Source organism: Pholcus phalangioides, unplaced genomic scaffold (genome assembly GCF_987345545.1).
Source record: "Pholcus phalangioides strain wild (caught in Gottingen) unplaced genomic scaffold, Ppha-v1.0 ptg000022l_1, whole genome shotgun sequence".
Classification (NCBI taxonomy): domain Eukaryota; kingdom Metazoa; phylum Arthropoda; class Arachnida; order Araneae; family Pholcidae; genus Pholcus; species Pholcus phalangioides.
Genome location: NW_028301615.1, coordinates 2841524 through 2858550, shown reverse-complemented (window position 1 = coordinate 2858550; position 17027 = coordinate 2841524). Strand labels below are relative to the sequence as shown.

Below are 17027 nucleotides of genomic sequence, written 5' to 3'. Positions count from 1 at the left end.
TTTAAAAAAAAAAAAAAAATTGTAAACAATTAATTTGACTACAAAGTGAACAGCTGACACTCAATAATACGCCATATATAGAGAGAGATAGAGAGTGAACACACTATACCAAATGCTAAATTTCTTTTCCTTAAAACTAATATCAAGCTGATCCGATCCGGCATACACACAAAGAAGCATATACAGCATTATAATTTTTTTTAACCCCTTTTCCTCGTTTTAAAAGATTAAAAAATACCAAAGACCCCCCAAGTGTACGAAAACACCACATTGAACCCTAAATTTCATATCCCTCCCCAACCCTTCACAACCACCAACTACCCAGGGTACAATTAAAAAAAAGGGGGGTTCAGTATCAAAGAAGATAACCGAGAATTATTACACCGCACACATATATTAAGTATAAAGAAACACATTTTTCTTTTTATAATCCCGATCTAAGCACACATATAATATTACGAACGAATGAACGAAGCTTGTGCGTCTTTGGATATAGACATTATAACCACAGACCTCCTAAAAAAATCTATGAAAACTAAAATTCAATGAGAAATGATATTTTTCTTTATTAATTGTTTACCTCCACATACATCTAATTTAATCTGATATATGAATACTAATATAAAGAACTAGCTTCTGCTGCCGATGACATTTACCCCCGCAAGACCTGTATACACATGAGATACACTTTCAATCCCCCTTAATAAAAACTGATCATCATGTATTTTACTTCCAAATCAAAATCTGAAATTTAGGCGTGACCAAATTTTTCGATTATACAGACTTATTGAATAAATTTATTTATTTGAAAAAAATTACAGAGATAACCACAATCGACTACACTGGGCAACAACAAAAATGCATCAGATATCAAAATATACAATTCTGAATGCTTTTGTATGACTCGCTGAAAACTAATATTACCATGAAAAAGTTTTATTGGCTGCTGTTTTTTGAGATATTACCCTATTAAAAGTTGAAAAATGCTTTACCAGCACTATTGTGTAGTTGAAAAAGTGGTAAGGACCCACACAACAATGTTACTGGGGAGAAAGAAATCATTAACCTCGAAGCTGGCTGTTTTTGGACAATTGTGAGAGATGTTCGTGTTCAGTACAAGTGAAATGCTAAAACAAAGTACTGTATGTGTACTTTGATAGACACCAATAATGAACTATTGTGCTGTAATACATTAGTGTTGTTTTTCCTTTATATTTATTTTGTTTTCTTATGTTGTGTTATTTTATTGCATTATCATATACTACTATGTTCAAAAAAGTTCAGAGACTTATTTTATTATGGAAGAATGGCTACTAATAGAACCTGTTTATTTGGCATTTCGTTCGAAATAACTACCCTGTGGAATTATGTATTGCTGCATTGTTCATACAAAGATGTAAACGCAGATTGAATTTTTTTCTTTTTGTCATACTCCAATTTCTTCGTCTCTGCTCGCTGTATTTCTTTGGAACTTGAGAATCTTTGCCCTTAAGCAAATTCTTATCTAAGGAAAAAGTCACGTGGGGCAAGATCACAAGGGAATAAGCTAGTTGTGAAAGTATTGGAATGTGATGTTTCAACTTGGCCTTCCAACAATCTGATCACTGGCATCACACCAAATCATGCAGATGTTTGACGACTCACAGGTTTCTCCTGGTGTCAGATTACCAGTCGAAACATCACATTCCAATGCTTTCACAACCAGCTCGCTCATTCCCTTTATCTTGCCCATGTCACTTTTCCCTTTTTTCTCAGATAAAGAATTTGCTTAAGTGGCAACGATTCTCAGGTTCCGAAGTGCAGCGAGCAGCAACGAAGGCACTGGAGGATATGACAAAAAAAAAAACTTGCAATCCACGTTTACACCTTTGTATGAACAATTGCAACAAAAAGCATAACAGTACAGGGTAGTTACTTCAAAGGAAACACCAAATAAACAGGTTCTATCTGTATTCAGTCTTCCATAATAAAATAAGTCTTGGAACTTTTTGAATGTAGTAGCAATTTCAGAGAAAACCATAGCCAATCCATCTTTTTTTTAACGGCCGAATTTGCGTTCAGCACACCAAATTACATAAGAAATGACTATTTTGGTTTTCGGATGCAGAAACTTTGTTGCTCAGTGTTCTATCTTTTAGCAAGATGACTTTTTAGTCATATTGAGCTGCAATATTAATAAAATTTGAATTAAGACTTGAGCATTATAATAGCTAGTTTTGTAGTGAGAAAAAAAAATTCATTGGAATAAAATTCCAATGGAAAGATAATTCTACTAATTTATGATGAAAAAGAAAGAAAAATATGATTTTGTAAACATTACCAATTTTAATAACTTAAAGTAATTTAATATGAACTGCTCAAAACACACACGCACACAAAAGCTCAGAAAAAAAAACCAAAAAACAAAACTACCATGTTGCCATTAGAATAGAAATATTGAATCAAAACACACAAAGTAATTAAAACATGGTTTTTTTTCTCAATTTTTTTTAAGTATTATACAACATTAAATTTTCAATTGTAAACATTTCTCAATGTATAATTACATCCGTAGAGAACAGAACTGTCAAACCATATCGAGTCATTCATGAAACATATCACACTTAAAAACACTGAACAGTTTAGATAACTTTTGGAGTCTTATCTTAAATATAAAAAAAATTGTCATTGATTAAAAAAGATGTCTAAAGACAACAAAATCAGCACTTTATACATAGGTGAAAACAAAAGCTGATATATTAACAAAATAAAATTATCAAATTCAAGGTAAAATGAACAACAGACACAGTGTAAATTCTCTCATAGATGATTCACATTTTCATATTTCGAACCTGAAAAATGGTTTCCATATATATATATGGAAATTTTTTTTTTAATGAAAAATTCTATATTTAAAAAATTTGATCAATTATCGATAACAAGTGTAATTATTAGCCTTATTTTATTTTAAATTAGGGGTCTTCAACTATGCACTAAATTGCTGCTATTACTGTCATCTTAATAAAAGGGGGCCAATGCTCCCTGAAATTGAGGGGACAAAAATATAATTAAGGAATTTAATTTATTCTGAAATTATTTTTTTAATTATGAATTTTTGATTAGTTCTGAAATATTTTTCTTTCACTTTTTCTTAAAAAGTGTATTTGATTGATAATTAATCAGTAATTATTACTGATAAAATTAATTCTGAGATTAATTTTAATATGAAATCACTTCAAATAATTATTTAATTATTTTTGTAATTATGAAATTATTTTCCTTCTCAAAATATCTTGAAATCATTACTTTTAAAAATTATGCAATGATTTTATTGATTGAAAAATGATTTCTTAATTTTCCTGTACAAATTATGAAAATATTTCACTATTTATTTTCATATTAAGTTATTTTTTTTCTCTAATTCTGAAATTATGTTTCAAAAATTGAAAATGATTTTTTTTAATAACTGAATTTTCATTAATTCTGGAATTATTTCATTTATTCTAGAATTATATCTTTCATTAATTGAAAAATATTTTCCTTCATTAATTCTATAACTAATTGTTTTACAATGTTTTAACCATTTTCTGAAAATGATCGGAAGGTCGTCATGACAAAAAGCTTGGAGGGCAAAATAAGGCCCGCTGGTCATGTGTTGAAGACCCGTTTTAAATAAATGAATAGCAGACCATGTAAAATAAAAAAGGGATTTCAAAATTCATTGAAATTATTTCTTTTAGCATTTGTATCACTGAAGAATTTTTCACTTGCTTTAACCTCCTTAGCACTCTTGCAGAGGTTTAAAGCTTTGTACTTCAATGGGCTTAATTTAAAAATCTATTCAAAACCTGCCTGCTAATGAACGATACATTTTTTGGTGTGATTAAAAAAACAGTTTATTGCTTTCAGAAAAATATGGTATAATATAGGTCATTTCTCTTGAATGAAAAAAAACATCAAAGGAAGTTAAAATAAATCATTATCATTTTACAAAATGTGTGTGAGGACCTAATCACAGTTCAACATTGTGAATCTGACAACAATGGCATACAATGTCAAATTTTTGTTGGAACAAATATTTTTCGATTACAGAAATGCTGTTAGAATTCCAAAAATGAATTTCATGATTTAAAAAAGAATATTATAACTTATTTACAAACGAAATCATTATTTAATAAAATCTAAATTTTGTGAATGCAATTTTAATAAGATCATATATAGAGAAATGTGGCAGATATTTTTCATCATGAAATTAACAGGATAATCACTTTCCTGAATAAAAAGTAGGTAAACATGAATATACAGAGTGGATAAGAAGTCCTGGGCACATTTTAAAAATTAATAAATCAACCAATTGATATAAAAAGGTATGGTTTTGCACTAGAGGTTTTACAAAAAAATAAATTTTGAAAAAGAAAAGTGAAATTTCACTCGCAGGTGGCGATTTGAAATAAAAACACTTGACATAACACGTGAAATGCAACACAAACAGTGCATAGTAACAATTTGCATTGCACAACTGCAAACTTTGGAGAATGCGAATTACGAAGGTTTTTGGGCGTATCGAAATTCCCTACAAAAATAAATATAAAAGATAATTTTAAAAACAATGTAGGGATTTTTCATTTAAAAAAGGAAAATTGTAGAGATTTTTCCCCTTTGCAAAAACGTGACATTTTGAAAGCCATTGCAGATTACTGCCAAGTTGCTAATTATTGCCAACCAATTTGTTAAATAACCTGTCTTTACTACTTTCAAATCAAATCACAACAACAAATAATCCCTATCAAGCCCGAAATGGAACATAGACTTAACGGGACATATGGCCAAAGGAAATACAAATCATCTCGCTAATTTCTGATGTTGAAAAGCAGAATCAACGCTGGCTGTTTGGCCAATATTTTGCCTTTTCCCCCTGAAAATAAGATATTTTTTTGTGATTTGACACAATTGCAACAAGTTACAGTATACTTGTGACATTTCGGGGATTAAAAATGAAAACAGTATTTTCTCCATAAAGACTCGCATTTAATGTAGTTTTATGAAATGGCATAGCTGCCAAGTTTCCCGAGTTTCTATTCCATCTCTCAGACTCTCAAAAAATTCTTATATTTCCAGAACCGTGATTGTTAAAAAGTCATTATCTTTTTGGGGAAAAATGATTATTTTCTTAAATAAGGGAAAATCCTCCATTATTTGTAAAGTATCTTTAGAAATAATAGAAGAGATATAAGAATTTTACGGGGGTCTGGGAGTCACGGAATAGATATTTAGGAGACTTGGCAGCTATGCCATTACATAAAACTACATTAAATACGAGTTCCTTTGTTTTAGCTCAGGCTACATTTATATGGGTAAAAGGGTGCTCATGCTGAGACAGAGAGAAATATGGTAGTTTTGTTTCACAAACTGTCATAAACATGAATTTCACACCGTGTTGCATTTTACAAGTTATATCAAGATTTTGTTTTATGGCACCATATATGAGGCAACAGTTCATTAGAATTTTTTTTAAATTTATCACAAAAAAAAGAAGAAACTCTAAGCCTTGACAAGTGTTTGAGTGCGAACCACGCCTTTTGGAAGATGTTATTAATTTTTAAAATGTGTCCAGTAATTCTCGTCTGCCCCGTATTTTAAATTGTGAAATAAACAAAATAAAAACCGTCTCAAAATAAAAATAAAAAAACATTTTTGAATTTAAAATATAAAAATATTTTATCCAATCATTAGCTATAAAAACTTTTTTCCCTCCACACCTTATGGAATTTCGTACTTTGAACACATTCAGAACCTGATTGGTTCTATGAATTGTGGATATAATATGTTTTTATGAATTTAGAATGGTTTTCCCATTAGTAATTAAAAATTTGTCATGAGCATTTGTGATGAAATTTATTTATGAAAATACTTTAATCTTGCCGAAATATGACAGATGAATATGAAAGTAACACATATGTCAGAGATATGCTCGGAAATGTATGAAAGTTATTTGGTGCAATAAAATCTTTTTTTTTTACTGTGCAGTACTGTTTTTTTTGTATTTTTCCTTCTTCTTAACGACTGATGTAATAAAACTAAAAAGAACAAAGATGAAAAATAACAAAGAAAATTTATTTTTTAAAAACATCACAAATAATTACATAATTTACATGAAAATTTGTTTTTTTTTCTTCCCTTATAAAGATTTATTTCTGTAAATTGGATAAAACTGGTGATGTATGTTGTTGTTGTACAAAAATTTGTGTTATCGTCCCTGAAAAGGAGAAGTGTTGTGCATAAGAAGAGTGGAATGAACTTTTTTCTAAAAAAAAAAAAAGACGAGCAAACCACACCTCTCCATACTGTAGAGGGTCGTCTGATTACAAATTATTTGGAAGTCAAGCAGCTTTGTGCTACCTATGTAGCGTGACACCATTTGGTGGGGGAGGATGAATAGGCAACGTCGGAGCCAGCTCTAATTCCACCAAAATGGGAAAATGGTCGGAGGGTACATGAGGATGAGGACAGCCCTGGACTCTATTATCGTGAAGCCAAGTAGAATCGACTGGACCAAGAACACCCAACACAGCCATGTGCAATTCGGAATAGAAAACATAATCGATTATCCCTTTGAAATCATATCTGGAAATACAACAAAATTATTTGATTAGAACAGAATAATAACTAAATATTTCTAATATAAAACTTCATATGAATAGTTAATTTACAATTAAATAACACTGGACAACAATGAAATTGCATCTGACATCAAAATGTACACTTCCAAATGGTTTTGACCTGCTGAACACTAATATCACCATGAAAAGGTTTTATTGTCGCTCTAGTTTTGGAGATATATTACCATCATAAAAATTGAAAAGTGCTTTACAAACATTATTATAAAAAGTAGTAAGGACCATATAAGACCACAATGGGTTATGGTGAACAGGAAATTTTCTGATTAGACAGCTATCAAAAGTGGAGTCCCTAAAGGAAGTGCCCTTGAGCCCATACTTTTTTCACTTTCTATCGATAAACTCGATCAGGGGTATCAATAAGTGTGTTGGAAAATTTGCAGATGACATGAAGCTAATGGGGGTAGTCAGGAATCAACGCAATAGGGAGTTGCTCAGGACTAACCTAAAGATTACAGCGTGGAATGGAGCATGCCTTTTAGTGCTAACAAGTGCATGGTCACTCATTTTGGTTCGAACAACCCATGTTTCACTTATGAGTTGAATGGTATTACTATACCTGATGTAACTATGGTCACAGATTTGGGAATTCTCATTGACAAGTGGCTTAAGTTTTCTGAAAATTGTTCAGCAGTGGTAAAAAAAACAAATAGAATGCTCGATTTCATTTCTAAAAAGGTCTCTTCACGTTCTCTTGGAGTCGTTCTTCCGCTTTTCTGAGACTTAGTTTGTCCTGCACTGGATTATGCTGTACGGTTTTGGAGATCATACCAACAGAGACACATAGACTTGGTTGAGAGGGATGCAGAGAAGAGCTACACATGCTCTTGTTGGCACACAAGGTTTAAGCTATGAAGAAAGACTTGATTTCTTAAGTAGGTTTACATTGGAGGAATGTAGGTGTCGGAGGGACATGATAGAAGTGTTATAAATTTTCAATGGAATGGATAGGATGGACCATGAGTTATTAATACATCATTAATCAACTGTTTCAACAAGGGGGACACCAGTATCGTTCGGTAAGTGACAAACTCTAGGTCGTGGTGTCACAGGGAGTTTTTCTCTAATAGGGTTGATAATAAATGAAGCAGTTTACCTCCAGGGGTCATAAATTCTACACGTTTAAAAAGAAGTATGATAAACAGTGGGATAAATCGAGAAGCTATTCATATTTAGAATGAGGCAACCATAATCTTTTTTTTATGGGTCGTGCATTATATATTATTAAATATTTTTTTTTGGGGATACAGTAAAACCCCTCTTTGCAGTCACCACTGTTTTACAGCCAAATAAAAATATCCGGGCAAAAAGGCTATTTAAATGCATAATGTATTTCGAACCCCTGTTTAACAGTCATGGACATCATTTTTGTCATTTGTTCCATCAAAATAAAACCCTTGTACAGACACCAATAGCTTTAATTTTGGTTCAAATCAAGCTCACTGAATGGTAGCCCCAGTTCAAATACTTTGATCACTTTTTGTCTACTTTTCAATGAACATTTTTGCTTGAAGTTTTTGCTAATACTTGGCAACTCTGATACCAGTCTGCTGGTTGTGATCATGTATTTTACATGATTTCATGCTTTATAATATGGCTATTTCTAGTAATCCTTGCTCCCTATCAATAAGAGATTCCAAAGAGAAAAAATTGATGCCATTGAATAGTGAAGAGAGAAAAATGGGAGTTTGTTCTCTTGCAATGTTGGGAGGACAATGCTTCATTTTGAAGCAAAAGGAACATTTGCAAGAAGAATGGCTACTATCACTACTCAATTGTACACCTCGTACACATTTGTCTACAAAATTTATAACGAATTGGTACATGTGCGTATTGCAAACCTTGTTTCTGTGAAATGCTTGTTATGTGAAATGTGATGTTTGAATATTTGTACTGTTGTAGGCCTGTACAAGTATTCAAACATCACACTTCACTCATAGTTAAAAGAATGGCTGAAAAACAGAAAGCAAGCTAGGAAAAATAAATTTTCGAAGACAGAACTTGTCATAGACACAGTTGTGTACGATTTTTTTTCAGCAAGAAGCAAAAAATTTATGTTTTTGACCCGATTCTACAAAAAAGAGCTCGAGAAACTAGAACTTGGACTCATCAACTTCAAAGAACTCAGACACATTCACTTCAAAAGCTTCAAATGTTTGGTAGGATAGTTTTTGTATGCATCATGAAATTGTATTTAAGAAATTGTGTGGTGCTGATGATGAAGTGTGCGAAAAATGGAGATAAAATTACCAAAAAGTATTGAGAGATATTCAGCCAATGGTCTGACCATCCCAGCTGGCTCGCGAGCTGCATGCAGCCAATGTTTGAAAAAAAGAGTTAAAATACTTTAAAGACGCTGGACTGAAACCCACCAAACATCAAACAATTGATAAATTTCCGAAAAGAATAAATTCAGTATATAAACTCTGCATAATATATTCTTTGTAATTGTAATTTCGTTTTTATTACACTAACAATATACTTTCACGACTTTAAAAACACATCTTATATTGTCAGAATTTTGTTCATTTCCAAACAAAAAAACCATTTTAGTTATTAATACAGAATTTTACAGTTTCAACAGCCCCCCCCCCCCGATGTGGTCACCCCTCTTCTTACCGTCGATTTTTTTGTCCCACGAGTGTTTGCAAACAAGGGGTTTTACTGTATATGCTTTTATATTGGGTTGCTGTATTTTAGTTATATTTGACATCCAATTTTTTTTTCAGCCCTCGTTGGGCAATTTGCCTGTTGTGGCCTTTGTATTTGCACATAACAATGTTACCAGAGAAAATGGCCAACCTCGATGCTAGCTGACTACTGTTTAACAATTGTAATAGATGCTCCCTATTGTGCTATAATACATTTATGTTGCTATGTATTTGTGTTGTGTTTTATGAATATCAATCTGTAATATGACAACAAATTGTGGAACTTAAGCAACAATATTCACATAGGATAATAATTAACAATTATTAAAATTTGATCATCAGTTACAAAACTGTGTTTTCTATATTTTAATTGATAACTATAACTGTTTTTGTACTTTTCGATACCTTCCTTACTCTTAAAATGACAATAAAAAGTTTCAGATTTTAAATGGTACACCTTGATTCATAGGTTGAATTCACAATTCATTTCAAGTAGTAAACATTCTTGATGCACTCCAGCTGAACAATGTTTAAAATTTAAAAATTAGAACTTTGGTACTTTCCTCTATACTGGCGGTTCATTATTTGAAATAGCTCACTCCTCAATCAAGCACTTTTGTTGGATTGATTCAGCATGCATAGGCTTTTTAATAAAATTTGTACTGTTTTTCCATACACAGAGTTTTGCCAGTTTCCAATCAACAATGGCAATTTTATGTCAAAAATTGATGAGTGAGAGTTGCTAAAAAATAAAAATCTAACGTGCAAATTAAATTCTGACATATGTCAGAAGGGCAGGGGACACAAAGGCACCCCTCCGATTTGATTATCAAGAGGTGCAGACATTTCACTGAATTTCATCTATTCCTTGCCAAAATTAAACATTTCGTTGAGATTTGGTGCAATGGCGACAACGTCACACGCGAAATCATTTTGGTAGAAAAAAAGAGTTGACTTTTACCAGGAAAATTCTCTGAATGCGATTTTTTCACTCTTTCAAAAAGGACAGATTTTTTCAAAAACGAATTACTAGTAAATAAAAAAATAGTGAACCTTGTTGTGCAATATAAACCTCATCTACTGTTTAATTGCATGGTCCATAATTTCCACATTAAAACCAGATGATACCAAGTTTGATTAATGCACAATATATCACTTGACAGTGCAAAATACTTGAATTTTACAAAAAAAAAGATAACATCACGAGAAATATGATAATACAGTATTATACATGAAGACTTGATAAAGGCACAAAAAACTACTTTTCTAATTGAACCAAGGGCGTAGCCAGGGGGGGGGGGACTTGGGGGTCTGGTCCCCCCCCCGAAATGTGAGAAAATGACCGAAAAAAGGGAAAAAGATGGCCAAATCCATTGTTCTGTCACTTTGGTCCCCCCCCCGAAATGAAAGTGGTCCCCCCCGAACGAAATTTCTGGCTACGCCCCTGAATTGAACAGAATCATGAAGAGAAATGCTCAAGGAGGGAAACTTACGAATAATTTGTAAATGGCATGATATCATTACTGTAAGCTCGAGAAATTTTGAATGGATGAGTGAACTCATTGGCTTTTAAAGATGTACCAAGTTTCCGCAAGCAATCTTCATAAACAAACTGTTTGAAATCACAATGGTTCGTAGAAACATGGCCAGTTGAAAGAAATTCTACAACACCTGTAATTATTCAAAAATAAACAGTTCAATTGTGTGATTGGATACAGACCATATACTTCACCAAGAGCACAGGACATACCGAATGCTGTATTAAGGAGAGTAAATAAATCAAAATTTTGTTTTGATACCACAATAATGGTCTTCTAAAGAAATATATATATACATGATGATACAATTTTCATAAAATACTAACCAATCAATGAAACAGTTGTAGAAAATTTAACTTCGCAAAGACTTATATATATATGTCACTGTTGAAATTATAAATACAGTGGTTATAATTAATCATGCTAATAAATGTCAATTATGGTGCTCCACAAAAGTTTAGGTACAGTATATTCTTTAATAACATTAAAAATAACTGATAGAATTTGTTAATAATTTTATCCAAGATCAGAAATAATGTATTCTAAAATATATGAGGTAAAGGTTTCATAAAAATTAAAACTACACAGAAAAAAAAAATTAGAAAATTGAATTTTATGTGCCTTAAAAAGTATAGGCACAGAATCAAATTTATGCAAATTTCAATATGCCACATAGATTTACATCACAAAGGGGTCTTTTTCATTGTTCCTACATGAACCTTAAATGCTTTTGTAAGTCAAACACCTTGCCAAAATCCCCTCGCTCCTTGAACTAGGACGTATTGTGGATATGGGTATTGAGGTCCCAGTTTCTCAAATTTCTATTGAATTAAATAGATTTAAATGAGCCATCTATAGAGTGTTAGCACATGATGAACATTATAAACTAAAATTTAGACTTGGAAGACCCCAAGTGACCAGTTAACACGATGACAAAAAAAATATGAAGACTAGCTCTGTAATAAAAACACTCTGCTAGTGAAATGAAATACAGAACAGAATTGAGTATTTTGAGAGAAACTGTTCGCAAATGAATTACGAAGTCGGTTATTTATAAAAGAGCAACACGATTAGTGTGCCCTTCTCGAAACATCACCATAAGCAAGCATGATTTTTCTTTCAAACCGAGCACAACTCAGGTCTATTACCATCTGTGGGCGATTTACTACCTATTGAGTTGTGCTGGAAGTGTAACTGTGTACCTAACAATGAGTGCGTATGTAGTGTTGTGTTTGATTTTTCAATGCCACAATCTATATTTCAGAAGTGAAGTGAGTGATGTGTGATGATTGAATTACATTTGTACTGTTTGTAGGTCTGTTGCTCTCTGTGGCGAGACTTTTTACAGGGGGGATCGGCTCGCATTCGCACCTTGAGGTTGGGAACCACAGAAAACCAACTTTAGCCAACCACCACTGTGGCGACAGTGGGGTTCGAAAATGGGACCTTGTGATGCAAGTTCGTCACTATGACCACTCGACCACCATGATTGGACTGGACTCGAGACCGTGTCATATTTGGGTGAATGGCTACATATATGCTTTAGTGATGAAAAGAAGTGGAATTTATAGATGGCCCAGATGGTTATTCCTATTAGTGGCGCAATCTAAGAAAGAGTTCATAACAGTGTTTAAAATTTGTGCCTAAACTTTTGTGGCATGCATTTTCATTATTTTCGTTATAATGTAACAAATATTCAATATTTTTGTCTTGTTTTTTTTATGTGTTATGTCATTTGTCACAGAAATCCTGTACAAAATGCATAAAGCCTCACAATTTATATTAAATAACTTTAAACACAAAATTATCATTGTGCCTAAACTTATTTGGGGTGCACTCTATCATTTTGGTAAGTTTGATCAATTTTGTTCATATTATTGCCAATTTATCACTTTCACCAGTTATCATTCTAATTCCCTACTTCATTTTGGTGAATGTGATAAATCATGGATGAATTAAATTTATCAGACATTATGCATAAACCACAATGTCACCACAATCTCAGATTATGAATTAGATTGGTAATGTTGTCATGTTTGCACATGTTGATATGTATGAAAAAAGTAAACATTACAAGACACTTATTACTTATGGAGGCCATTGGCGATTATACATAATAAAATGATGATTACTTAATACAGTGGATATGCCTTGTAACAAGCACACATTAATGCAACCGTTCCATTCTGCTCCTTGTAATGACCATGCATTAATGCAACCGTTCCATTCTGCTCCTTGTAATGACCATGCATTAATGCAACCGTTCCATTATAAAGATTTGTATGATTAAAATTTGTTTTCTTATATTGATGTTATTTATATTAATAAGAGTCATTTTATCATTTCTATTTATATCAATGTTTATATCATGTTATTATTTTTTTTATCGATATAACAACCGGCAAAAATTATTCAATCAAATCGAATAATGTTTTACTTAGCTCTGCTCACTCTTTTTTTGCAAAGAAATGGACAAAATATATTTAAAAAAAGTATCCAAATACGTCGTATATCAAAGAAATGATGCATCAGAATCATTTCCTCAAGTTCACTGCTTTGAATGGAATTAATCATTGTATATTGAAAAGCCATTCAAGTATCAGAATCAATAGGGGGGGGGGGGGGGTTGCAGATTTGTTGACTTTTGATGATGAGGGGTCTGAATGATGCTTTAGTTTGTGGGCAGCTGAACTAACATCTCATCACCTCTAATTGATATGTTCTCTATCGACCTCCTTCTCTAGTAGACCTCTAAACATCACTTCCCCCACCGTCTCACTTATAGGAAAGGAGATGTCGGCTTAGCTGTTTTATGTTCACTCAGAGCGTCACATGCATTTTCCTTGAGTGATTTGTTGGACTCCCCATACATAAGTGGATACATGCTCTTCGAATGGGATGGATGTGCATGGTGTTGGGGGAATCGCCTACTACTTTCACCCTTGCCACCTATGCTTATGATATAATTTTACATGAATGGCAGATCGCCACCTTCCCTATATCATCTATGCTCTTGTATCATGTGGACGAAAAAACAGGCTGTGATTTATGGGACAAGAAAAGAAATTACCACGTGTGAAAACATTTTTCTTGCATGATGAAAGCTGTGACTACGACTGGTTTGTGCGTAGGTGGGATATTAAAAAAAAGAAGATAATGTTTGGTGCATTTATTTACTATTTCCTTGAAATACTTGATCACGTGTGGTGTGAGCCCGCCTTGCACTCAGAAAAAAATTGGTAATCATTGATTAGCAAGACACTAGGCACATTTGCAACAATTCCATTAATCGCATCAATAGTGATAGAAACCAAGAGACACCCAGGCTCTGTCACACTCAGTGATATAAGCATATTGTGCCAGGGGATTCGGGTGCCTCCGGGGAACCTAAATCTTTATTGAGCTTGAGAAAGATAGATTACATACATGGGCAGGCCATTACGCACCTCACCAGTAAACAAGTATAAAATTTATCATCGGAAAAATGGTGATAGCTAAGTAGAAGAGAATTACTTCAAATTACACAAATGGTTATTTTCAAGCAACCATTTTGTCATTGATTGATCAAAATCTCTAGTAGAATTTAGAGAAACCATGATGAAGAAAATGAGAGCTCAATGCTTGGCACTTTGCATCAACGAGCAACAGAATCTATACCATTCCTTTAATTAATGTTTAACTTAAACCAGTAATTAATAAATTCAAAACACAAGCTAAAAATATGGTGTGTTCAGTTTATAATCATGTGAAAAATAATCCCCCTGCATACATAGCAAAGTTTACTACAGCAGTATCAGAAAGTGGTTAGATCCACTATGTATATTTTTGAAGGGCAATCCCAATCAGGGGAGTATGAGAGAATCAACCTTTGGTAGGGGCACATAAAAGGCTTAAGGGATGGGTCACAATGAATTGCTCAAAGATAAATTGAGTTATCAGCCTTCAAATACCATTGAAATGAACAGAAATTGATTGTAACAATATATATAGGTATTTTCTTCAGGTACTTTAATGTTCAGAAATTTTTTTTTGCATCAAAAAATAAATTTTTGATTACCTGGGGGGGGGGGGACAATATATATGTGCTCATGCCTCTGATCGCAATATGTGTTCAGAACTGATAAAATTTTGTTGGCAAGGGGAAGATGGGTTAAAGCTTTGCTGACAAGGAGGGGGTAAAAATGGCTAAAAATCTGCTGATGTGATATTTGAATGGCCCTTACAGAATTAACATCACTTACTTTGTTCCACCTTCAAGGTGTGAGATTGAACTAAAATTTTATAAAGATTGCTTTTTTTGTTGATTGGAACAAGATGTGATGGGAGCTAAACTTTTAAGAAGTTTAAAAATAAGGGTCATCCTACTCAAGTTATTTACAAGAAATATGGTAAATCATATTTAATAAAATACAAACATTAAATTTATCTGTTGATTCATATACTGTAGCATAGCAGCATATAGTGCCTCTTCTATAGTGTCAAAGTTACATTGCACTGGAAATATTTCAGTAAAAAATCAGAGATAGCCTCACCTGAATTGGGAAGGGAATTGAAATCACCACAAAGTAGAATAGGGATGGTATTTAAGTCATTTTTTGAAACATTCGGATTGGTGCACTTCTCAAGCGTATCTTCAACAATCAACTGTAATTCATGCATCAGCATCATTGTCTGGATTAATTTAACATCTGAATATTCCGGATCCCAGTGTATGTGAGCAGTGCAAACTAGAATGGTCTGATTGGCTTTTGATGGATCTATACCTGAAATGAAAATTATTAATGTGTTATAAAGATATGCTTTCCCTTTTGGTATTTTCCTTGAATCACAGTATTAAGACTGTACTCTTAAAAAGAAATATGAAAAGTGTTTTTGTGATGCATAGCATCTTTCTTTTTGCACAACTGTCTATGCAAAATTTTATTTACTCTAATGAGAAACGTATGGGCATAGTATGGGATACAGTGGAAATCATTAAACCTAGAAATTACCCCATGTTTTTTCCCCGATTGCGTGAGTTGATAAATGCTTCTTAAAAAAAAATTCCTCCATTATTGTAACATTTTGAACCATCTCTTTTGATTATTCTAATTTTTTGAATATCTTAAATGGTTTAAAAAAAAAATGTTATTGCAATTTTGAACACATAATGAATGTCACAGGTAAGTTCAATTTATTGTAAACAACTCCTATTTTTTCATTCACTTATGTTGTTTATTTTTCCAGTGATCCTCTGTTGAAGAGAAGAAAACAAAGAATTTTTGCATAATTCTAATTTTTTGAATCAGAGTTACAATACACTGTAGAGAAAAATGATCATTACAAAACACATGCTAAAAACTTACTATTATCATATGCTCCGATTCGGGTTTGTAATAGAGCAGTCAAACCAATATTGTCTTTCGTCATGACTCTATTTAACATATCATCTGAACCTTCTGCATTTGCCATGGCTAACTGATTGAATTCAACCAAATACTCTTTTATTAGGAAAAATCTACATGGGTGAAAAACAAAAGACACCATTAATTTCTACAAGAGCCTGCAGTCTTGGGCCAATCATATACAGTTGATAACTGATAGTCTCTATAAATAAACAAATAACGTAATATTATAAGGAACGACAGCCAAGTTCTTGAATTTATAAATGTGAAGCTCCAACTTATAAATTTAAAAGATTAAGGTATTTAAAACAATAATTTCAAAGCACACAGAAACTCACTTATTTGTTTTGAAAAAAATAGCGCAGCCATCAACATGCTTTCTCTCATTTTCGGACATTGTTTTAGCACGTGACTTAGGTGAGAAAATTCCATCATACCCGTCTTTTTTCAGTTCAGGCAAGAAGAAATGATAAAACTGTTCCGTTTCAACTTCCTAAATAAGCGAAAATAAGAAACATAAATAACTCTATGGGATTCTGTCACCTGTCGTGAAATAAAAATAATTTAAAAAGAATCAAAAACTTAGAAAACTAAAACTTTGATGTACATGAAAATGATGATCCATCTTCAATGACAATAGCTCATTCATAAGCAGCATTAATAATTTTTAAGAGAAAAAACCTTTAAAATTTTATCTGATCAAAATTGAAGAATACTGATGAGTGCTATTAGTTTGTACCAGCACCTCTATGTGTATGCACCAATTGCAAATTCATCAACAAAAGAAAGATACATAAT

General features: G+C 32.5%; 1 protein-coding gene across 2 annotated transcripts in view; it reads right to left on the bottom strand.

Annotated features, from left to right (window-relative positions):
- Nucleotides 1-5997: 5997 nt before the first annotated feature.
- Nucleotides 5998-17027, bottom strand: part of twin (CCR4-NOT transcription complex subunit 6-like twin) — a 117761-nt gene continuing 106731 nt past the window's right edge. For both annotated transcript variants that reach the window (XM_089250102.1, XM_089250101.1), the window contains 5 exons: nt 16568-16722; nt 16191-16342; nt 15378-15608; nt 10801-10978; nt 5998-6603 (listed from right to left, as the gene is read on the bottom strand). In XM_089250102.1, coding sequence (XP_089106228.1) covers nt 6375-6603; nt 10801-10978; nt 15378-15608; nt 16191-16342; nt 16568-16722 — 945 coding nt within the window. In that variant the 3' untranslated portion in view covers nt 5998-6374. The remainder of the gene's footprint in view (nt 6604-10800; nt 10979-15377; nt 15609-16190; nt 16343-16567; nt 16723-17027) is intronic.